Source organism: Rhipicephalus sanguineus, chromosome 1 (genome assembly GCF_013339695.2).
Source record: "Rhipicephalus sanguineus isolate Rsan-2018 chromosome 1, BIME_Rsan_1.4, whole genome shotgun sequence".
Classification (NCBI taxonomy): Eukaryota; Metazoa; Arthropoda; class Arachnida; order Ixodida; family Ixodidae; genus Rhipicephalus; species Rhipicephalus sanguineus.
In genome coordinates this window covers 68,944,989-68,969,556 of record NC_051176.1, presented here as the reverse complement: position 1 = coordinate 68,969,556, position 24,568 = coordinate 68,944,989, and the positions used below count along the sequence as shown (strand labels likewise).

Below are 24,568 nucleotides of genomic sequence, written 5' to 3'. Positions count from 1 at the left end.
GGCGGCGGAGCTTGTATTTATTCTACGGTGTAACCGACTCTAGGTCGGAGTCGTTCATGGTTGCCCCCAGACGGCGTGATAGCCGGGGCGCAGGACAAACTTCACCCCCTCCCTCCTTGCTCTCTTCGACTTCGGAACGACTTCGCATTTAAGACGGGGAACTCCAACGGACAATCCATCGGACGCCTTTGCGTTCTCTCCCATGCTCCCATTCGCGAGACATATGCAAATGACATAGGCACGGTTTTTTGGCAGGAGGGAACATTATTTGCTCGACATCCACGCGCTGTGGAGTCCAATTTGCTGCATTCTGGAACATGTTACAGTGGCATGCTATTCTGTATATCGGCTAGTTGTATCACTACATAGCAGGTGCAATAAATGTCATTTTGTTGGCACTACTGCTTGCTGTGTTCGTTGTTCCTAGAGGGCTAGATGCCCAGGATGAGATGGGAGTATCCAGGAGGACCACGCAGTTTACATTCGAGACCCGGACGTACCCATTAAGAACTTGCTCCTTACACGACGGGACATCTCTCTTGCCATCATGTAACTTCGTGTATGAGACGCGTGTTGATTGCAACAGAGCTTAAGGGATAGCCAGCCCATGCCACGTATTTTTCAGCGGGATTCTGTCATCTTTTTTTTTTCAAATAGCAGTAGTATGATGGGATCAAGAAAGCCTCCGGGCCGCGTTAGTCGAAGTTACAAATTAGGGTTGTATAGCCGTAAGGGGTAGTGGTTGGCATGCTGCTGCTAAAAACATATACAAATAGCATCGCAAAAAGGGGAGTTTCTAAATTAACCTTTAGAAGCCATCATGTATGGGCGCGTTTTGGCTACGGCATTCACATGCTGAGAGTGAAGTTGCGAATTTTATTCCAAGATGCATGCTTGTTATTGATGCTCACATTATGTAATCTTACATCTACGAGATTTACCTGGAATACCTCCACCACCATACCAGCTATAGAGGCGACGGAAGAATAGCGTGCGCAATGCCCAGGGTTGTTGTTACTGTGACTTTAGTGCAGGGAAATCGAAAACTGCGTGCCGTAGGAAAAGTGGTACGCTAACCGGGGCATGCTATCTGGGTGGCAGAAATCCTCTTGCTCAGGCTCCCCTTGGCACTGCGACCTCCCCTCATCGGCACGGGCGAGTCACAGCTGCGTCTTCGAGTGCGAGTGCCGCCACCACAGGACGCTGAGCAGGCGGACCCATCGGACCAAGGACCCAGCCGCCATTCACTGGGCACACATGGAGATGTCACCTTCATCTTATAAGTGTTCAAAACAAGCTAAGAGATTGAGAGACAGAGCTCTTTATTGAAAGGCATGAGAAGTTAGCCGGCGTGTGTAATTCGCTGACTTGCTACTCTGCGTGGGTAAGGGGATTGGGGACTGAAAGACACAATAGAGAGAGAGATATAGAAAAAACTATAGCGTTGCATGCATATGCTGACCAAAAGAACTTTATAAATTGACTGTGTCTTGGGCCCTTTAGCCTGTGCCACGGCCCACAGAGGCATGCGATGAACTACTATTCATATATTTAGAGAGCATCGGTCCAGCTCGACAAACTTTAATGGCACCTTGAAAGCATGTATAAGTCACTGTCAGCACACGTCCCCGCCCAAGAGACAAAAACTCAGTTTGTGTTTTTTTTTTACAGCAAGCATTCTGATACATGTGACGCAATCTAAAGTCAAATGGCATATGTACGGGGTTTGCACAACTGGTGTCGAAACTACATGCACCTCACACAAACATAATAAAGACCAAATGCAGGCGGCATGACCTCGCCCCTAAGGTTGACAGATACAAGCGAAGGAAAAAATAGCAGTACAAAAAAGTCGGTTTCGCCGCAAGGGCGAATCAATTAAATGCGCTTGCAACAAATAGGGAATGTCATGCGATGTCTTTGTCGGCCTCGTCCTTGTGTCCGTCTTATTTTGCGGTAATTTCAATTTGTTACTATATATTAGGGGTGTGCGAATATTCGAAATTTCGAATATTTTTCGAATAGTGTTTGCTATTCGATTCGATTCGCACTGAAATATTACTATTCCTATTCGAACTTCCCAAAGACAAATGCAGTCAACGTCCGGTTAAAAGTGACCCCTTCAGATTTTCAATATGCTTCACCTCATTACACTCTCGTATTGCGGCAAAACTGCCTTTCAAGCTCCGTTACGGTTGAACTTAGCCAAGAGACAAAGTCCGGTTGGAAGTGGTCCCTAGATTTTCAATATGCTTCACCTCATTACACCCCCGTACTGCGGCAAAGCTGCCTTTCAAGCTCCGTTACGGTCGAACTGAGGCAAGAGACAGTCAACGTCTGATTGGAACTGGTCCCTAGATTTTCAATATGCTTCACCTCCTTACACCCCCGTAATGTGGCAAAGCTGCCTTTCAAGGTCCGTTACGGTTTAACTTAGCCAAGAGACAGTCAACGTCAGTTTGGAAGTGGTCCCTAGATTTCAATAAGCTTCACCTCATCACACCCCCGTATTGCGGCAAAGCTGTTTTTCAAGCTCCGCTACGGTCGCAAATGTATTAACTCAAGAAAACGCTGATTCCAATATGGAGATGAAAGATGTGGCAGAGGTGGGGCTCAATTAATGCTGTTTTAGACCTGAAATTTGGGCAGGAAGTCCGAAAAATCAGACGCCGAAGCTTTTTAGCATCCAAAATTTCAGATGTTATCTACGTCTACGAGGCAGATTTGAACTCCGGACTTGAAGGGAGCACACCCTTGTCCGCCACATCAGTTGGGTTTCCACAAATGTTGAAAGAGGAGGAGAGGCTGAGGAAAAGGCGTAACCAGGCTGAAGAGTTTAACTGACGGCTAATATACGGCTGCACAGGAGTGGGCTGTAAGAAAGCGTTATTGCGAACCAATCACTTTGTCAGCCCAAAGGGCCTTCATAGTCATAAAGATCAAGAGCCCTATCCTTGGTTTTGGTCAAATCATTGGTCAAAGTTAGGCGATGGCACTCATAAAACCACAGCTCTAATTAAAAACCCCAGTGTGGAAACAAAATGTTTAATGAACAGTATATTATGTATGAACGTGTGTGCAACCAAAAGCTTCGAAGAATAGCCTTGAGCATTAGATTACTATCTCGTGTAGAGTGTGCTAAGAGCGTAGTGCAGTTATACCACCGCAGCTAACGATGATTGCAAGTCGCAATAGCTGTTTACTCCAACAACATATGAGATGAGCATGCTCTGCAGGGGCTCCTTTTTACCGGGCAGGAACTCATCAAAGCAGGCAACCACGTCGCGCATCCGCCCTTCACAATCTGATGAAGAGTTGACTGGTCCATTCCAGGGCTGGCCGGAAGCAGTAGACATGCATGTTCTTTCTTTGAGCCCCGGTCCGCACGACGTGCTGCACGGGCTCCAGGGGCCCCAGAAAGCCTTGTCTGGTTCTTCCGCTGCAAACGAAGTTGCATAGTATCTAAGTAAGCTTTCTGCATTTAGCAATACGAGCGCCATGTGGTTAAGAATTCTACACGTAAGTGAAGGAACGTACGGATTCTCTGTCCCTGGAAATTTGACAGGACGTACTTGCTAAGAAAAACTATTTCTACAGAAACTCCCCTGGAGTTGTTTAAATATGGGTAAACATTCTGGCGCTTTCTCATCTCCGTTGTCTTTAGCGAGTGAACTGCTGTGGTTTTGTGGTTGCTGTCTTCGTTTTGCTTAAAAATGATGTGACGTATGCGTGGAGATGAGCAAGTAGCAGAATGCTCACGCATTATCGTCCGTACTTCTGGTGTTCTAGTTTCCGCTAAAATCGGTACTCCTGCTCCTTCTCAGCATTCCCACGCCGCCGCTATTCAGTCCGTAAGCGGCTGCAACCGAGGTGGCATCATAGCACTCCCAGAACACGTCAGCTCTCTACACACTTCTTAATGTGACCAGACATGCTCGTCACGTGGGCACCACCTCGCCTCTACAAATGCTTCACATATATTGTCTTCAGCAACTGGGCATCTTTAATCCCAGTTATAAAACAGTTGGATACTGAGCGTGAGGTCGTCGGTTACAAATTTACTCCCGCCGAACGATTTTCTTTACTTCCTTCGCTGCCAGATAGAGCGCCTCATGTTAGGCGTTACAGACGGATAGATGGATGGACGAACTGAGAGATTTCTTGGGTGAGTCACCTAACAATGCTTATACGCGCAAAGAGAGAAACACACTGAGACTGATCCAAAATCGAACAACCGGAATTACTTTTCGCAAGTACAGTAATAAAAAAGTGTATGCGGTTAATGGTCCGTAGGGTTCGAACAAGTGGTACAATAGAGCCTCATTCACATAGTTTAACGACAGTGCAACAGGGCTAGAATGTACAGGGGTGGTCAAATGTTTCCAGGCGGCAACTCGCTGCTATAGGGGTGCTGCCATCGCAATCGTGCATTGGCGTACGCTGGTTCGAGCGTACAATATATGCGTAAAAGGGAGTGCATCCCTCTCCGGTTCCTGCTCTCCTTGAAAACTAGGAAACAGATTGTGCGGCAGTCCCTCACTGGTTCACTCTTCGAATTATACTGCTCTGTAGGCTTATACCACAGGAGCGAAGGAAACAGACGGCTGAACAAGAATCGACACCAGCAGGGAATGCCAGCCGTGGCCACGTGCCACAGGCAAGCGCCAGTCTTTATTTTCTTCTCTCGCGGTCGCGCGCTCCCCAGTTTTCTCGTCGCCCAAATGAGGGCGCTACACATACAATTCAATACATCTGACGTCCATTCAGAGTAGTCTAAGGTGTACATTAGTAATCGTTACATGGTTTGTCTAGCCAACAAATTGGCCTGAAAGAACACATAAACTGTGCAAGTGTTTCACAGACGGGTCAAGCCATCTTGACTTCCACGCATAGATTGCCCAGTATCAGTATTTTTGAAGGCAGCGTGATTGCCATCCATGTGACTTTGGTAAAACTATACTTTTGCTATAATTGAGCTTTATGTTACTGTAATCTTCACTCACTATTTCTTTCAAATAATGTACAACAACATGTGCAAGCATATCCCACATCTCAAAATATGTTCCAACACCTGCTAGAAGCACCTCATTTGTTTTTTGCTATTGCGTTATTTATAAAAAAATGCCAGGCCTGCGCGGAAAGCGCAGCACAGTCACAGCGAAGCTGGATGAGCGGCATTCTAGAGCCCGCTATAAACTCTCCTGTGGTTACTAATACAGGTACATTAGCAACGTACCCACTATGCCACAAAGCATAATTTTTGGGAAGTTGGGAAGCACCCAGCACGACATTATTCGTTGTTCTGCGGAGAAGCGAGGTACCATATGTAAGCGATTATGTGCAGTTTGTTGATGCGGTGGTTGATGACGATGAATAATTATGGTTGCGCCCTTTGTAATGGGTTGGAAGCTTTAAACGACCCACTAGTTACGTAATTCATATTGTGTGACGCCCGGTCGTTATTTAACTGTCCCACCACGCTTTATAACACACTTTAACCGGAGAAACGTAGAGCGAGAGAGAGAGAGAATTGACTTTATTGAGACCCTGAGGAAATGGATCATGGGAGCCTTATGGGCTTCCATGGCAACCAACAGAAGTGCACTTGCGAGGAACCCACTACGCTATAAATCATTGTAATTTTTGAGAAGTAGGGCAGTAGGCACTGTGACATTTTTCGTCATTCTACAGACAGCCGTGGTACCTGCTAAACGCATGTAAGGCATTATGCGCACTTTGTTGATGCTCTGCGTGATGACGATGAAGAATTATGGCAGAGCTCTTTGTAATGGGTTGGAAGCATTCAACAACCTACTCGTTGCGCAATTCACATTGTGTGACGCCTGGTTACAGAATTCGCGTTGTGCGACGCTTGGTGCTTATTCTACTCTTTTACCACGCTATATTGCATATGCTAATGTGGTTCCTTCCCGACATGAAGCCTGTATAGGACCTTTTTTGCAAAGCAGTTTCAAGCACCGGCATGGCTCAGAGGTTGAATACTGGGCTCCCACGCAGAGGGCCCAGGTTCGAACCTCGTTCCATCCTGGAATTTTTTTCTTATTTAGTTTTTTTTCTTATTTCGAGCGATACTGGTTACGGACACCAGCGGCGGCGGCGGCGGCGGCGGTGGCGGACAACTACGGCACCAAAAACGGCCGGTGAAATGATCTCATAACAGCTTTCGCTGTAAAAGATGCAGTAGCTGTGTTCATGCAAGTTGCCACGTTTAAATGGAGTACCTCATGGTACTGACGCTCATTACTCGAACCACAAGTGTCATTGCTTGTCTTGCTGCTGCTGAGGTAATTTGTATAAGTCCGGATTACCCTTTTAACATGCTTTCCTTCACAGAGTACTCAGTGCGCGCCACTTTTACCTGTTTATATATTTATGTTAACTGTGTTTTCACTGCTGTGAACGTTAAATAAATGTATTCTATATACACACTTTTATGTTATGTATTTTTATATTTACAGGATACCAGAGCCCACACCGCCATGCTTACGATCACTGAGACAGATTGCATCCCCACACCGAAAAATAAATCATTTGTAGGGGTGTGCGAATATTCGAAATTTCGAATATTTTTCGAATAGTGTTTGCTATTCTATTCGATTCGCACTGGATTTTTACTATTCGAACTTCCCAAAAACAAATACAGTCAACGTCCGACTGAAAGTGCCCCCCTTCAGATTTTCAATATGCTTCACCTCATTACACTCTCGTATTGCCGCAAAGCTTCCTTTCAAGCTCCGTTACGGTCGAACTTTGCCAAGACACAGTCAACGTCCGATTGAAAGTGGTCCCTAGATTTTCAATATGCTTCACCTCATCACACCCCGGTATTGCGGCAAAGCTGCCTTTCAAGCTCTGCTACGGTTGCAAATGTACTAACTCAAGAAAACGCTGGTTCCGACATGGAGATGAAAGATCTGGCACAGTTGGGAGCTCAATTAATGCTGTTTTGGGCCTGAAATTTGGGCAGGAAGTCCGAAAAATCGGACGCCGAAGCTTTTTAGCATCCAAAAATTTCAGACGTTCTCATATATCGATGTCTACGAGGCAGACTTGGAACTTCGGACTTGAAGGCAGCACACGCTTGTCCACCACATCAGTTGGGCTTCCACAGAAGTTGAAAGAGGAGGAGAGGCTGAGAAAATAGCATCTTTGTCTATCACGTGAAAAGTGTTGTCGGCAACAATTTGGTTGCACCAAATCATGTACATAAATACAATTCGGCCTTTACATTGCCTCATTCTTGATAAGAAAGACAACTATGGAATACGACCCCACCAGCGCTTCATCAACCTAGCGAAAAGAAACACTTTCATGTTGCTATCTCACAAGAACATACTTAGGAATTCTCTGCAACTTTTTCTGTAATTTCACTTCGAATTATTCGAAAAATGTTTGAGAAATATTCGAAAATTATTCGAAATTATTCGATTCGATTCGCACTCACACTTCAATATTCGAATTCGCTTCGCACCCAAAATTTTGCTATTCGCACAGCTCTAGTCATTTGGTATCATGTCAATGTTATGTGTGAACTGCTGTGGACCACCTATAGATCTCCACTCTCGTCCAAATGGACATCCTCTAAATATTGGATACCGTATGCTTGATATTTATTGAATGTCCACTCAATGCGAGATGGTTGGCAGTGCCAGCGCCAACTGGTCCCAGCGCCAACTTGCGCGACCGCCAACTGAGAATTGGTTAATAAACCATTTGAACTGGGACCAGTAGAAACCAGTAGCAAAATTTTCACCTGGGATAGCTGGCAAGCACTGCGCTGTCGGCATCGACGCAATATGACGCTATTGCAACTAACAGCCAATCGGCCCTGAGGGAATAGAAGGACCGTGTGCCTCGCAAACGTCCTTACACTGACCCCTGATTTATTGTTTATGTTTGCGCTTTTCCTTGTTCATGTAGGATCTAGACAGAGGAAACTCATCATGCGACTCATGTTGGTTGATCTACTGAAGTGGCGTGCCGTCGGCATTTTGCGCGAACTCGCCAACAATTGTCGCCATCTTGTGATTTGTGATGGCCGTGGTGAGGACACTGGTACGATGGCTCGATAATGCTGGCCAAACCGATTCTGACTAGGTTGTTGCGAACGCTGCTTTGCTTTGGTCTTGGACTGCACCACCTCAGGAATTCTCGGACAAGCTTTCTCAAAAGAGAAAGGCAGCTTCAGAATTGGATACCTGCTCTAGAAGTTCATTTCAAGCTACCGTTTTCGCCTTTGAATTTTCCTGAAGCAGGTTAAAAATGGACGGCTTCAACAGAAGATGGCGTGTCTTGGACGCGTTCAATGCACTCTAACCACCACGAAGTCGGATACTGCTGCTAATGGAACCATTAATCCGGCAGCCATTGTGGTCGGGTGCATGTAAGATTACCAGCCAACTTCGGTGGCAAGTTTAAATAACGAAAGTTTGGTATGGGCCGGCGCCAGCAACCTTCGGTCAAAATTGATTTCCCCGTAATCTACTCAGCCGAATTTTATTGCATTACTTAACTGTGAGCATCTGTGATATATATATCAACTTTTTGTAGTGATTTGCTTTTTATTTATCTTCAATGTGCTTCGTAGTTCTTTTTTAATATCGAGTTTGAGCATTTGCAAGCATGCCTTAGTGGTCTCTTTGTTAATCTCGTTGCTTCTTGCCGATGTGGAGTTCCAGCCAAAACAACGAAACCTTCTGGGTGCCTCTGGCCCACGGTGTGCCCTGACGTCATGGGATCTTACGCACAATGGGACAAAGGAGAAAGCTAGAAAGAAAGACGCCTTCTTTTGTCACTGAGGCTGCTATGCTAGTACATCATTATCGTTTTTATTTTATGCCCACTACACAGCAACCGTCAGAAAGCTTTACGATTTCAATGCTACATATGTGTTCCAGTGAGTGCAGCGAGGGGTGTTTTGCTTATGCTAGACGAAGCACGTTATTTTGTTTGTTCATGCAATCTTCTCAGGTCTGAAGAGGTAGTTCTGCAGATAGCTATAAAGAACGGGCGTAAATTTGGGACTGCAACATGCTACAGTAATGTCAACACAGAGCAACACGATACCAACCAGGCGGACACATCACATCCTCGCAAGTCTCGGTCTCAAGCGCTTCTCCGACACAGTCCTCTCCGCCATTGCGCGGTGGCGGGGAATCACAGCGTCGAGTCCGATTACGGAGGCCGTCGCAGTTGCAATCACTCCACTCCGACCACTCGGACCAGTTTCCGTCCACTGCGTGTGCGCAAAAGCAGATTATTACAACTAAATTTAATTTATCATTGCATTAGAAATTACAGTGAATTGTCGTTGCCTCCATCACCATGATGTTGCGCGTTAAGTCCAAGTGCGATAAAAATGAGCAGTACGCATGCTGTTCCGCTTTTAACCAGCCACAAATAAAACACCCCCCGAAAAAAATTCCAGGGTACGGCGCTGCTGTAGTCTGTTTTTGGTGGCGTGGTGAAGTGAGTGACAGCCGAAAGAGTTTGCTCCAGGCTGCAGCCCCTCCTTAACACGTCAGCGTCGTAAGAGCAAGTAATAAGCTAATTGAATGCGATATATTTGTTTATCATTGCGGCTGCGCGTGTGCCGTTATGCTTGTTTGGTAATAGTCTTGTGGAAACATTTGATTGAATATAAGAATGCATCATAATGGTTTGGTGTGAAAATTACCGTATTTATTCGAATATAGGTCGACCTTTTTTCCCAAAAATGTTGCCCATAATCAGCTATCGACCTATATTCGTGACCAAAGAATCTCGACCTATATTCGCGATCAAAGCGACCAAAAGCACCGCACCTATGGCGTTCAACTGCCGCGCCTGCTGTTCTTCAAGCAGTTCCTGCTACATACGCACATTATATACCATAAAATCTGGTATAAAAACCGTACCCGTTCGCCTTTTCCGACTAAGTAACTAAGAAAAAAAGTTATTTGTGCAATAGCTGCACACCGCCTTTTCAAAGCCCCCGCGAAATGCAGCCGCTCCGCCATGTTTGCGCTGGAACCCGTGATTTCCCTAGGTAGGCCGTGAAGTCCCTAGCCCCCTAGCCGTGCTGCCTGCCGACGCGCAGCCGCACCGGCCACACTGGCACTGGCCTAAGGCCTCACTCTTTGTTTGTTGTTTGATCTGACGTGACGGTTCGCATTTGCAAATGCGCGGTTGCGACGGTGTCACGTCGGTAGAGCTACACAGCTGACTTCAAGCGTCAAGTGATACTTTTTGCCGAGAATTCCAGCAATTGTGCCGCTCAGCGTGAGTTCGACGTGAAAGTTGATTAGGGGTTGGCGGAAGCAGCGGGACCGACTGTTCGCGTGCAATGGATAGCGTCGTGCTTTTCGCGGCCCAGCAACTGGCAGGCATGACGCTCTTGAAAAAGAACTGAGGCTCCGGGCGTCAAGGAGGCCCTGCAGAAGGCCAACAGACCTGGTCGTCATACCGCTAGGTATGACGTCCCGGCTACATTAAGGACCGGGTGGCGAAGAGTTACAAAGAGTGGCTTGAAGGAGGATGCTGCAATGACACCGACGGGACGCCGCGAGAAGGGCTTCCCTCAATGAAGTTGCGACGTGGGTGAAGGACGCGCGGAAAGACTTGCCAGCGGAAATTATCGTGACTGGTTTTAAAAAGTGCTGCATTTCCAACGCAATCGATGGCAGCGAAGTCGACGTCATTTCGGATGCCGAGGATGCCTGCGAAGAATCCGACAACCTTCCTTGCACATCTGACGAACATGACACTCCCGGCAGCGACTAGGGCGCTAAGTTAATTGTAAATAAAGGTGTGCTATGTTTCAATTTTCCTGTTTCTAAAAAAAAACATGGGTCGACCTATTTTCGAATATTTTTTTTTTATTTCTCGTAGAGCGCTATAAGTAGGGGTCGACCTATATTCGTGCCCGACCTATTTTCGAATAAATACGGTAGGCGTTAAAATATTCGAAACGAATAAATATGCTCTTTTTTTTTCTGAGTATATCCCTCATTTGAGACGGAATCGTCACTGCTGTGAAGCCATACCTCAAGGCAATGTTTGCTTATAACCTTCACCCTCATCATAATATTTTAATTTTTAGCACTGGCTCCATGCACAAACAAAATAAAATTTAAAGTGTTCCATATTTTAGTGCGCATAACGCGCACCGCTGATTACAACAGCCCTGCTAAGATCTGGTACCAGATCGCGGTATCTATAAATAAATAAATAAACAAATAAAAAACAGACCAAAAAGGTGACGACATTTCGTAGATATAACCCGCGAGACTAACTGTACAGTAAAGCTTGAAACATTGTGTCTTGGTTCTATTTTTCTGAGATATCTGCGTGCAATATTAAATGACGTCGGTGCAGACAATACCATTTATAGTCTGGTAAGCAGTTCAGAAATTCTGAATGAAATTCTAAAAAGCAGTTCAGAAATTCGTGAACACGGGGTGTCGCTGGCGGCAACGTTTCGGCAAGCGGGCTTTTCTTCAAGCCTGCAACTGATTTCCTTAGCGCGTGCATCTATATGCTTCGTATCCTCTCCGCCAAACCCAACAAAGGATGAGGAGAAGGCTAGTGCAAAAACGGGGGGGGGGGTTGGAGATGGAGGGGCCAGCGTGTCCAATTGGGTGAGTGAGGAGGAATGGGGAATAGGCATGAAAACGGAAGCGCGGTGCGGAGGGGGGGGGGGGAGAGAGACTTGCGACGAAGAGTACATGGAAGGTAGACGTTTCGCTGAATTATGGTTATCCGAACGAAGCACCCCCTGACAAGATTAATTCCACGGGCCTCAGAACGACTACAAGTTCCTAGAAGAAAGGCTTGTGAGATCGTGCTTCGTTGGGATAACCATAATTCAGCGAACGAAACATCTACCTCCCTTCTACCCTTTGACGCAATAACCCCCCCTCCCCCGCTTTCATTTTTTTACGGACTATTCCCCTTTCCCTTTGACTGACCCATTTCGGCACACCGGCTACTCCATCTCCTACCTCCACCCCCTCTCCGCTGTTGCCCTGGCCTCTTTCCTTGTTTTTGGTGGAGGGGAGCATACGAAACATATACGTACACGCGCTAACGAAATCAGTTGCAGCCTTGAAGAAGACAAGTCCGCTTGTCGAAACGTCGGCTCTATCGACAACCCGTGTTCACGAATTGCTCATCTCCAGCTTGCATCTTCTCCTTGTGGCTTTTTTTCTAGAAAGCAGTGACATTTCCACCTCCAAGGTGGACGCACACAAAGCTGCACTAGGCTGCGCACTCAAACCTGCTGTCCGAGAACGTGGCCATGAGCATAAACAGGACAATTCATTTAGTCGCGAAGGTGATTGGCTGCCACACTTCGGTGATCTGGGCGGGGCCTATTCCGCTTTCATAAGTTTTAACCAAGTGTAGGTAGGCTGTACCCTACACTCTCGGTTTTCCTGGCGTAATGGTTTCTCGGCTCCAGAAGAGTCGTAAAGCCACTGTGAACAGATGTGTTGAGCCGAAACTAAATCGTGGTGGTCGGCATCTGGAGAAACAGCATTTGTTAGCTGTCTAAGAGAAGCGGTGGAATGGCCAACAATCACGGGATATTTGCAGCTGATTGATGCTTGCCCTGAAGATCATGTGTGTGAGCCAGACTGAGGTCGGCAAAAGCGGCGAGTGGGCCTCACAAGTTTGTACGCGCAATTACAGAACGAAACAGATTAAGTCATAACAGTTAACTACGGCAGGAGCGTTTCGTAATTAATTTAACATCTTTGCATAGGAGCGATGAAAACATGTCCACCTCTTAAGCGCGTATGCCAGAGTCGCGCACCAAATTTCCCCCTTTACTTGAGTGGTACCTTTGTTGCTCTTGCTGCTTCTATAATACATGCCAATATGTGTTTCAGGCCAAACTCCCACAATCTCATCTTGTGAAGCACTATGCATGTGATGGCATCATATGCGACGCATTTGCCTTTTATATGTCATTCAAGTAAGACACAGTCGACTCAGAGCCTAGATTTTCGTTCATGAATCCACTTAAACATCACATTGCGATGATGTGCTTTTTTTCAAATTCTAATTTCATGCAGTAAAAGCAGGCGAATCATACTGCCCACAAGCAATGGCTATATACAGTGGGGATGAAAAGAAACGCGAACACGCGGCATCTACAAACTCTGCTGTTTCGCATTAATTTTGAAGTGGTTGTAGCCTGGTCGGTGATAAAAAGTCACTAGAGTCATCCATGATACAATCAAGAACTATCGAGCATCTTTTTATTGCCACCAAGGTCAGAGCGTGATGCAAACAGGGCGCCGCGCTGTTTGCGTTTCTTTTCATTCCCCCTGTACGTTTATAAATGTACATATGTCTCAACATAAACTACGGTAACACGTGTATGACTTTAACGACATACGTCAACATTAACATCATGACAATGTGATCACAGGAACATTGCTGTAGATGTGATTTGTTCATCCAGCTGTTTCATATGTTCGCCCTCTTTTGGTTTAAAGTTGAGAGAAGTGTCTATTCGTGCTCTCGGGCTTCTATGCTAGCAGGCACAGCGCTTCGGATTTACAGACTGCCTAAATAAAACGTTGATATTACGGATTGTAGCATATTGCCACATACTTCACAACTTGCTTCCGTATCGTCTCAACAGTCTGCGACCTTCAATGCCACGTACTTCCAGGCACAAAACACAATAGAGAATATGTCGGCGGAAGCAACAATTTGCAGTGCGAAAGAAAGTAACAGAGTCAGCACCTAAATTTTACTGAGCTTGGTTTCGAAGCCTCTGTTCTGTCTTTCTTCTTTCATAACGTTTTCGCTTGGGGTTAAAACTAGGGGTGTGCGAATATTCGAAATTTCGAATATTTTTCGAATAGTGTTTGCTATTCAATTCGATTCGCACTGGAATTTTATTATTCGAACTATTCGAACATCCCAAAAACAAATATAGTCAATGTCAGATTGAAAGTGACCCCTTCAGATTTTCAATATGCTTCACCTCATTACACTCTTGTATTGCGGCAAAGCTGCCTTTCAAGCTCCGTTACGGTCGAACTTTGCCAAGACAGTCAACGTCCGATTGGAAGTGGTCCCTAGATTTTCAATATGCTTCACCTCATCACACCCTGGTATTGCGGCAAAGCTGCCTTTCAAGCTCCGTTACGGTCGAACTTTGCCAAGACACAGTCAACGTCAGATTGGAAGTGGTCCCTAGATATTCAATATGCTTCACCTCATCACACCTCGGCATTGCGGCAAAGCTGCCTTTCAAGCTCTGCTACGGTCGCAAAAGTACTAACTCAAGAAAACGCTGGTTCCAACATGGAGATAAAAGATGTGGCAGAGGTTGGGGCTCAATTAATACTGTTCTGGACCAGAAATTTGGGCAGGAAGTCCGAAAAATCGGAAGCCGAAGCTTTTCAGCATCCAAAATTTCAGATGTTCTTATATATCGACGTCTACGAGGCAGATTTGAAACTCCGGACTTGAAGGGAGCACACCTTTGTCCGCCACATCAGTTGGGCTTCCACAGAAGGTCAGAGAGGATAAGAGGCTGAGAAAATGGCATCTTTGCCTATCACGTGTAAAGTGTTGTCGGCAACACTTTGGTTGCACCAAATCATGTACATAAATACAATTCGGCCTCTACATTGCCTCATTCTTGATAAGACAACTATGAAACACCACCCTGCCAGTGCTTCATCACCCTAGCGAAAAGAAACACTTTCATGTTGCTATCTCATAAGAACATACTTAGGGATTCTCTGCAACTTTTTCTGTAATTTCACTTCGAATTATTCGAAAAATGTTTGAGAAATATTCAAATTATTCGAAATTATTCGATTCGATTCGCACTCAATCTTTATTATTCGAATTCGCTTCACACCCAAAATTTTGCTATTCGCACACCTCTAGTTAAAACCAAACTTTCTCACAAATTTTGCAGCATGCATGTACAAAATCAAGCTGAAAAATCATTTGTTTCAATCACTGCGATAAAAAGGTTCGATCGTCTGTTATTGCATATTTGCGAGCTAATAGGTCTTGTATAACAATCACAAAGGCGACATTTATGGAAGCTGTTGTGACTTCCAGCAAGCTGAAACAGTGCTGACACTCCTGTCTTCTCGGCAGTGGTCGCGCTGAATGTCTAAATGTTGGTTTTCTTAAAGACGATGCCATTGTATTGACGAACATCTTTTGACAAGATATGGTGGCGAGTTTTGTACTCTGCAGAAGATTCAAATAACGCGATGCATCCGAACAAAATGTCATTCTACTTGTAAAACAAAGCAGAAGATCAGGAAATATGCAAGCTTGAAGAAATGAAAAAATCGTTAACGCGGGGTGTCGCCGGAGCCAGAGTTTCGACGAGTGGTCTTGTCTTTTAGATGCGAAGTATCTCTTGCTCGGGGGTATGTAAGGCGGCGTGCATAGAGTTTCATACAGTAACCTAGAGAGGAAACTGGCGCTGCGATCGTTCAACCACCATGGGAATGATGGGAAGTACAGGCTTCGGATTAGATTTCGTTAGCTTGCGAACTGTCTACGGATCTTCTTCTACAGTTTCAGTTTCGTTCTTGGCGAGGCGTGGATAGTGTGGTGCGTTACAAAGCACTCAAGCAGTGCCTTTGTTGTTCAAAGAGGCTGAAGACCGCTAGATCTCTTGATTTCCTGTTTCGTTGCAGCTTTACAGGTTGTATATGACAGTTTTAGTAAAGCGTCGTGCACTCACCGCTGCGCACAGATGTAGCGTCCCATGCCAGTGCAGGAAATTGCGTAGAGTTCACGTCTTTTGATAAGCGCGTCTTGCCAAAACTCGTTCAAATCGGCTGCAAAACGACGGCAAAGCTAAGTAGACGCACCTTGACGCTCCTCTGACTCGACTTCACAACAAAACTAGAGATGCGTTGGAGGCAGACCACTTGGACAGACGCACCTGGCATCGCAGCAGACGATACGTTAAGTGTTTCTCACTCAATACGGTACTGTTATTTCTATAAATAGATAATGGGTACTTTCGAGGGAAAGACAAGCGCGTTTGTTTCAAGTGCTGTAAAGAAAATAATTCATTATATTGTGATGCCAAATCTGGAACACAGTTGCAGAGCAATGCATACCCTGGTGGTTAAATTTGTCCAGGTTTCAGTTCTATCCCACGGTCACGCAAACTTTTTGCAATAAGTTTTACGCACAAAAGAATAAAGCAAGTTCGAATTAGAAATAACTTCATATCGCTTTGTTTTACACTCTGCAAACGAGCGTCGCGAATCTCAAGAACCTAATCCATCCAAAGCAAATCCAAAGCCTGTACTTCCCATCATTCCCATGGTGGTTGAAGCGCCGCTCAAGGAGCCCGCGTAGACACTAGCGCCAGATTCCCCTCTAGGTATTATTGTAAGAAACTCTATGGCGGCGTGGTAATCCGCACGCAGCATTGTCCGCACTCACACTAAGCATGCGCGACTCACCTCCTTCCCTCTCTCCAACAGCTGCGCGTTACTCTCTCCACTTCTCTGCCAGCACCTGCTTGCGCTTCTCCTGCGTTCTCGCTTCTGCTCTCACGGCGCATACGCTACTCTCCTCCTCTAGTCTCCTCTCCTTCAAATAGTAGAGCGCTGCGCGCGTTCAGTCCAGCGCTTGCCTCGGTTGGCTCCTCTGAAATGCGGGCTCGACATGCCCAAATTATCTCCTTCGCAGCACCGCGATGAGGGCCAGCGCATGCGCGTCCCCTCCCCCTCTGTCTCCTCTCCTACGCTGCCTCTCTCTCATGCGCCTGTCGACGTTCCCCGCACGCCCTGTGAGAATTAACGGCCAGGCTAGAAGGAAGACACGACGCGCGTAGTGTTCCTCTTCGCATTCCACGACGCGAGGTCGGTAGTATGCCCAGCGAACGCCAACGGAACGCGATCGTGCAAGTGCTCCGGCTTCGCATCGCCTCATGGTCCCCTTTAGCGGGAGATGGTGCAATTTTTTTTCAGAGAAGACAAGACCACTTGTCGGAACGTTGGTTCCAGGGAAACCCCGTATTGACGAATTGTCATTTATTCAATCTATAGAGTTATGCGTGTGCAAAAATCGCTTATGTTTCCACTGTCCCTTGTGTGAGCAGCTACTTCGTGTTTGTGGCAACAGGTCGCAGCACAAAAAGCAACGTGCTGTGCAGGAAATACTTGAGCGAATGAGTTAGCAGGCCTCGTAAAGCACATGCGCTCGTATTACGTGGTATGCAGTTACCTCGCAGGATGAGACGGGCTTCAGCTGTGGCTGTACCAAGGACGTTGCTTGCCTGGCACCGGTAGAGGCCTTCGTCTGAGCGCTGTGCCCGCATGATGTGGAGTGTTCCGTTGTGCAAGGGGCTTGTTTGGACAGTACCCTGCCCAACCCTGAACCAGGCATACGTGGGCGCTGGCAATCCACTGGCGATGCACTTTAGCGCAGCAGGCTCCTCCTCACGTACAACGACGTCCTCGGGTGGCTCGTCGAACGAAGGTGGCGTAAGGACAGACAAGCTTAGGTTCGTCTGGACCATGCCAAACTTATTGCTCGCCAAGCAGTAGTATTCCCCGGCATCGTCGACCTGTAGGATTACCGAAGAGGAGTGCTTTTCCAGCTGGAGACTCATTAGTTGGTTTGATGATGATATATGGGATTTAACGTCCCAAAACCACGATATGGTTATGAGAGAAGCCGTAGTGGAGGGCTGCGGAAATTTCAAACACCTGGGGTTCTTTAACGTGCACCTAAGTCCCTAAATGTAAGTACACGGGCCTCGAAAATGTTCGCCTCCATCGAAAATGCAGTCGCCACGGCCGGGATTCGATCCCGGGACCTTCATGTCAGCATCAAAGCGTCATAACCACTAGACCACCGTGGCTGGGCTGATGATGACTTTAAAACAGCAAGTAATGATTCACACGGGATGGATTTAAATGGTCTGCTCATCCCTGACGTAACAGCTCAAGCAAGGTCTGTAATTAAAGTACTGGTTGCATGTGACCACTTGATACCCTTAATTATAAATACCTCGGCCTTCATCTTTATTGCCTCTGCAGACACGTAAGATAGGTGTTGTCTGCACGTGCTGCATTTTTTGGTGCAATAAACCCTCTATTTAAGTTCATCGTCCTTTGAAGCAGTAAATCTCCATAAAGGGGGCAAAATAATTTGTGCACAGTGATGAACTTGTGCTTTTCATGGCCATTTTGAAGTTAGGACAGCATACGCTAAAACCCCGAACACAAGTCGAGTGATGTGGTTGGCCGAAGCTACATCAGAGGAGCATTTGGAGCACCTAAAAGCTCCAATTGGAGCCACAAATGAACTCTTTAGAGCATTTACTGCGGCAAATTTTGGAGCTCATATTTAGGTCGAGCTATAGTAGTGGTTTCATGTTTTCCAGTGACATCAATATACGAACACATGCATGTATATATTTCTTTAGAGCATCCCGTAGGCTGGAATTCCCTTAATGAACTTCATTTTCCTGTGCAGAGGCTTCGGTTTCAGTCGTCTAGTGACCTCACGGCTTCTGCAGTAGAAGAAACTTTGGAAATGCGTTTGATATTCATACGCCATTCAAGTAAGCTATATCGGTTATTGAGGTTTCTCAGACACGCAAACTATTACCAAAAGGGCCAAATAGCCATAGCAACTTATTCTGTGTTTTTCATGTAATGCGCTTCTCTGAACGCTACAAGTTTAAACTAATGGTTCTCATTTATAACTGTACTGACGAAGACTTTTCACCATTCAGCAATATGTACCTAACTCGTGACAGTCATTATAACTTACGAAGGACCTCATTTGTTTCGACCCGAGCAAGGACAAATTATGGCACACAATCACTTGACCATCAAATAGTAGAGATATGCAATAGTTTTCTTCTGTAGTGGAAACAGTACAGTTGAGCATATCTGTATAGTAGAACCCCGCTGATACGTTTTTGAAGGGACCGTAGGAAATAAACGTAAGAGACGGGAAACGTAACAGCCGAAAAACAGGAAAAACGGCAAAATATTTAGTGGTACAGAATTTTATTTCAATTCTTACGAGCAGCACGAAAATTGGCGCGCTCAGCCGCGATCTAGTCGATGGATAGAAACGCGAAGCTTAGGACGGCCTCATCCACAGAAATGTAATCAACGTATGTGATTTTTTTAACACCAACAGCTGTAGGCATGAAAGAACTAAGCACACGCAATCACGACCAGCGCGGCGAGTCCGACCGCGAACCGCACGCACGACCATGCGAGCTCCAACCAGCTCGAACTCCTCCCGCTCTCCGACAAATAACGATGATGATGAGTCTACGCCAACGCGATGGCAGAAGTGAATGCCAATCTCGAAGGCCTTGCTTTCGCAAGCAATTACGTCATACGCACGCCATGTTTGTGCAATACAAATCTCAAAGGCTATGCTTTTGTCAATAGTAAATGCCAATCTCGAAGGCCTTGCTTTCGCGAGCAGTTACGTCATAGACGCCATCTTTGCAATTTGAATCTCGAAGGCCATGCTTTTGTTTGCATCAATTGAAAGATTCTGTTGCTTGCGCCTCTCATGCGGCTAATATTACGGTCAAACGAGGCTGCGTGAAAATGCACCATGGCGGCTCTCTTTGGTAGTCACTCGGTCGGCTCCGAGCGCACTTCGCGACGTATCATACGGGAACGGGCCGACAGTTACGACGTAACAGCGGGGTTCCCAATACATTGTATCCTATGGGAGCTATGCCGGGACCGGCGGAAAACGACGTAACAGCCGGGAAAACGCAGCAGTGAGGAACGTAACAGCGGAGTTCTACTGTATTTGAAAAAAAGAAAGTAAGACTAGTTTTCGACACAGGATGAAGCATTTCTTTATTTTAGTGTTTATGTACACGCATTTGTATCCTACTACTTGTGATGTTTACTTCTCTTCGCTGAACTGCTTTGACTGCATTTGACATGCAAAGTTATGCACACTGGTAATTTCGCTTGAATCTTGATTCAAGTATTTATCTCTTCCTTTGCTAAATCTCTTCACAATATTATATCACCTTTCTGGTAGCCTAAAACTCCAGATAATTTTCACGAGTTAATTTAGAAGATTAACTGTTTTGATACCTGAGATCTGCAGTGCGCGTTGTGCTTTTGTCATTAGCAGGAGGAGGAATAACGAGCAGAATCCCGCTGGTGGACATGCCAAATGCCAGAGCCGTTATCCGTGAACTCACACGAGATCATCCGGCCATCATTAGGAGACTGAAATGAGGCATCAAGGCAATCGGCCCAAAAGTATAAAAAATGCGATCTTGGGCAGTCGACCCTTCGTACAGGACCGCATTACATACCCTAGCTATAGTCCAAACAAATTGAAAAATATATTCCTTCAGAGTTCTTAGTGTTTGTTCACACTATCACTGAAGCTGTAGTTTTTTTGTAGGCCGAAGTCGTATCGCCAACTTAAAATAGCAGCGTTGCAAAGGCAGCTACGGCACCACACATTCGCCCTTTTAAACGCTAGCGCCCAGACTGTGCTACTTTGACCCCTAGTGGTGGGCGAGTAAACGGCGCGTTGCCAGAGGCAACCTTGCAGGCGCGGGTTGTCGCGTCGTGGTCGCATCGGCCGCATGTACTACTCACGCCCAGGCTTTATGTCGCACACTGACAGCAAACAATGGCGACCATATGGACGAGTGCACAGTGTAGTGTGGTGTAGTTTTGTGGGGCGTGGCCTTGCAAACATGCACACGATTGCGGCTAGTATAATATTCAACCAATCTCCTTTGCGGTAGATATTTCATGGTTACATCTACTCTTGACTGCGGTAGAGGCAGCCATTTTTTTTCTGCCCGCTGTCTACTTTAGAAACTAAAAAAAGGTCATGAACGGCGTATTCCCATGCATTTGTAAAAAAAAAGCAGCCTGTTAAAATGCATACTCACACCTCTCACAGTGACAACGCAAGTAAACCTCACGCGAAATACTTCTGTCTTAGAAAACCCATAACTGCACGGAGTAGTACTCTTCTTTTCTCCTTCTACAGTTAGGATTTACTTTTTACTCGCCCTAAGATCCCGGATAACTTCTCAGATGCATATCCACAGCTTGCACACGGTGCAAAACTAGTACACTAGAAGTAATAGGTCAATCCCAGCAATCAGGAATCGCCACAAATTGTTACAGCACATTTGAGAAGCACACTTGAATAAAAAGAATTCTTCTAATATAGGTTATTGGGATCTCTTGTTTGATAGCGATTGTAATTATAGGGATATTCCACGTGAATTCGTACCCGCCACTGTGGTCTAGTGGTCATGGTGCTGGACTGCTGACCCTAGGGTCGCGGTATCGAATTCCGGCCGCGGCGGCCGCATTTTTGATTGAGGTGCAAATACTTGCGGCCCGTGTGCATAGATTTAGGTGCACGTTAAACAACACCAGATGGTCAAAGTTTCCGGAGTTCTTCGCAATGGCGTCCCTCATAATCAAATCGTGGTTTTGGGACGTTGAACCGGAACAATTATTAACGTTAATTTGCGACACTGCCATTATATTTTACATTAAGCCTCTCATCAAGCTGCCATTAAGGGGGGACACTGCGCCTGAAAACTTTTTTTACAGTTCTTTACCAATTTAAATCAAACTCGTTGAGTTTATGTATATTTGTGTGCTGATTTCAAATATGCAATTTGTTTCCTAGTACAATGTGTAGTTTTTTAATTCCATGTGCCATTTTGGGAGCCCCAGTTTGCCTAAACTGAGAGAGTTACAAAGTAATTAGGCACATTAGAATGACCTGGAATGAGTACAGAGTGCAAGAAAACAAGAATGGATGTTCTAAGCCCATTTGAACAAAAGTTGTGGCATGTTGAATATCTGTGGCTGAAATCCCAGCTTGGAGTAGACTAATTTGGAACGTTCATCGAGCCATAACTTTCGTTCAAATGGGTTTAGAACATCCATTCTTGTTTTCTTGCACTCTGTACTCATTGGAGGTCATTCTGATGTGCTTAATTACTTTGTAACTCTCTCAGTTTAGGCAAACTGGGGCTCCCAAAAAGCATATGAAATGTTTGATATTTTAAAAACTACATGTTATACTAGAAAAATAATTGCATATTTGAAATCTGCACACAAATATGCATAAACTCCGCAAGTTTCATCTCAATCGACAAAGAATTAAAAAAAAAATTTCAGGACCCATGTCCCCCCTTAAGATGGCAGGTTGATGCACTGCGTCTTAGCCAGTAAGATCACAGGGAAGGGGAGTGCTCGTTCTCCAGCTAACCTGGAAGAGGTAGCTGCGCGATTTGTCCACATGACTATGTACACAGGCGGCCCATGCTCATTATTTTACAGCTAATCTGTGCAGGGTTCAAAGACTGGGATAAACATGGTTACTGGTGGCCTCATGTGTGCCAATTTCAGGCGCGCCTGACGTGGAATGTTTCGCTATCTCAGTTATAAGAAATGCGCTGAAAGAAGAGAAAAAAAATATCCATCAGGATTGAAGATTCTAGGCTTCTTAACACAAACCATCGGCCTTGAGAGGGCCGATTGGGCCTATTCGGCATAAAAGAAAAGTGCAAATAAAAGGCTTCGTGGCGTCTGCCACGATATCGTCAATATGCTCAAACTATTGATAATGTCACCAGCCAGCTCACACCAAGTAGTTGCCCTAGCTTGAAAGACATTCACGCGGCTGCATCTGTTCTCGGGATCATAAATGCGATCTCGCGTGACGTGATGGTCACTGCACCCGCGGCATACCTCAACCGGCTCGATGTGCAGAGAGCCATTGTCCCAATGCCGAATACGACCGCCTGCATTGTCTACTTGATGTCCGTCTCTGAGCCAGAACACCTTTGGCGCAGGATCTCCTCTGGCGGTGCAGTGTAGCCACACGTCCCCGCCTGCAGCTACTTCGGTGTACGGCGGTGCCTCTGCTATCACAGGACTGACTGCATCGGCCATAGTTGAGAACAAAGCATCCAGAAATAAAGAGCCAGTACTGTTTCGGGTGTTCAAAAAGCAAAATGAAGGAAAGAACAAACGAGGGGCGTCTAAAGTAACTAGAAAGAGAAGGAACGGCGATGCAGCCTCAGATGCAGCATCCAATGTTGCTCAGGGTACAATTGTGTAATGTTCAACTCCAAAAACTGTTCACATTAGAAAATAGCTAAATGATACAAAGATTACACGAAAAATACAGCGCGCAAACGGTCGTAACGAAGAAAGGTGACACAACAGAAGCGCCGACTCTCAACTGGTGATTTATTGAATCATACAGATTATTTAAACGTGCAAAATATACATGCTGAACATTCTACCATTTCCACCATAACAGGCGACCGGCCAATACATTCTACGTGAACTTGCACGAGCCTTCTACAAAATGCCCGCACAATCACTTAACTCTACTGTCACTCACGACCACCTGACGTTAGCATTTCATGGAAGTACCGCGGTATCTTTACCAGATCTACCTTGTTGCTATGGGAAATGTAATGCTCTAAACTTCGCGTTAGTTCACAGGCCCTTTCACACTAACCAACTTTCCAGAGACCTACGCTACGGTGTCTCTCATAATCATATCGTGATTTTGGCACGTAAAACCCCAGCAATTATTATTATTATTATTATTATTATTATTATTATTATTATTATTATTATTTGGAAACCAAGTCGTGTTTCAAAGTGCGGTCAGAAAACTTCCTTTAGGACAACATGGTAGAATGACCTCCTCTAACTACTAAAGCCATTTTTCCGAATTCTTATTATAGCGGAGAAACGTTTTCCCAGAGACACTACAGCTCCGTCGTAGCATGGGCAATACGTTTTTGTTTCTGGCGGCAGATTAGAAGAACACCGGCATGCGAAAGATGTTCCTGTGTCCAAAACTAAATCCCACATAAGCATGCTGCACGCATGGGGCAACAGGGGCGTAGCTGGGGGGGGGGGGGGGGGGGGTGGGGGGGGTTCAAACCCCCCCCGAAATTTTTCAGTTTTGCTTGCATATATATACACGCGCACATACAAACTCATGCACGAACATACATAAAGTATGGTTGAACCCCGCCCCCCGAAACAAATTTCTGGCTACGCCCCTGTGGGGCAACTATTGTAACTGAACATTGACTGCTAAATTTAACATTCGGTATTCAAATACGATGTTCAAGTTCCATCAAGTTAACACAGTTAACGTGCTCCAATTAATTCACCTTATTTACCGAACACGTTATAGTAGTTTATGTATGGTATTAAGAATTCATGCATACTTTTAGTTGAAAGGCTTGAGCTAAAGGAAAAAAAACCTATCAAGCTTGATTAACCATGTGCAACCAACTAGAACACTAATACTTTCTAAAATACTGTGACACTTCTAAACAAAACAAAGTACTTATTACTACAATACAAAATGACGCCGTATCAATTCAGTGCAAACAACAGCGTCCTTAGGACCCTGGCCACATCAATGTTGATATAAGGTCAAACCTACAAGTAATGAACATGAATATAACAAAATGCTAGATATAAGAAACTCAACAAAAATTGTGTGAATGCCATTATAGTGCAACATATGT

The 24,568-nt window shown here is 45.5% G+C and overlaps 1 protein-coding gene across 1 annotated transcript in view; it reads right to left on the bottom strand.

Annotated features, from left to right (window-relative positions):
• Positions 1 to 24,568, bottom strand: part of LOC119396279 (hemicentin-1) — a 77,043-nt gene that overhangs the window by 40,314 nt on the left and 12,161 nt on the right. The window contains exons 3-5 of the mRNA XM_049414665.1: positions 22,755 to 22,945; positions 17,239 to 17,581; positions 9,092 to 9,256 (exon numbers count right to left, since the gene is read on the bottom strand). Coding sequence (XP_049270622.1) covers positions 9,092 to 9,256; positions 17,239 to 17,581; positions 22,755 to 22,945 — 699 coding nt within the window. The remainder of the gene's footprint in view (positions 1 to 9,091; positions 9,257 to 17,238; positions 17,582 to 22,754; positions 22,946 to 24,568) is intronic.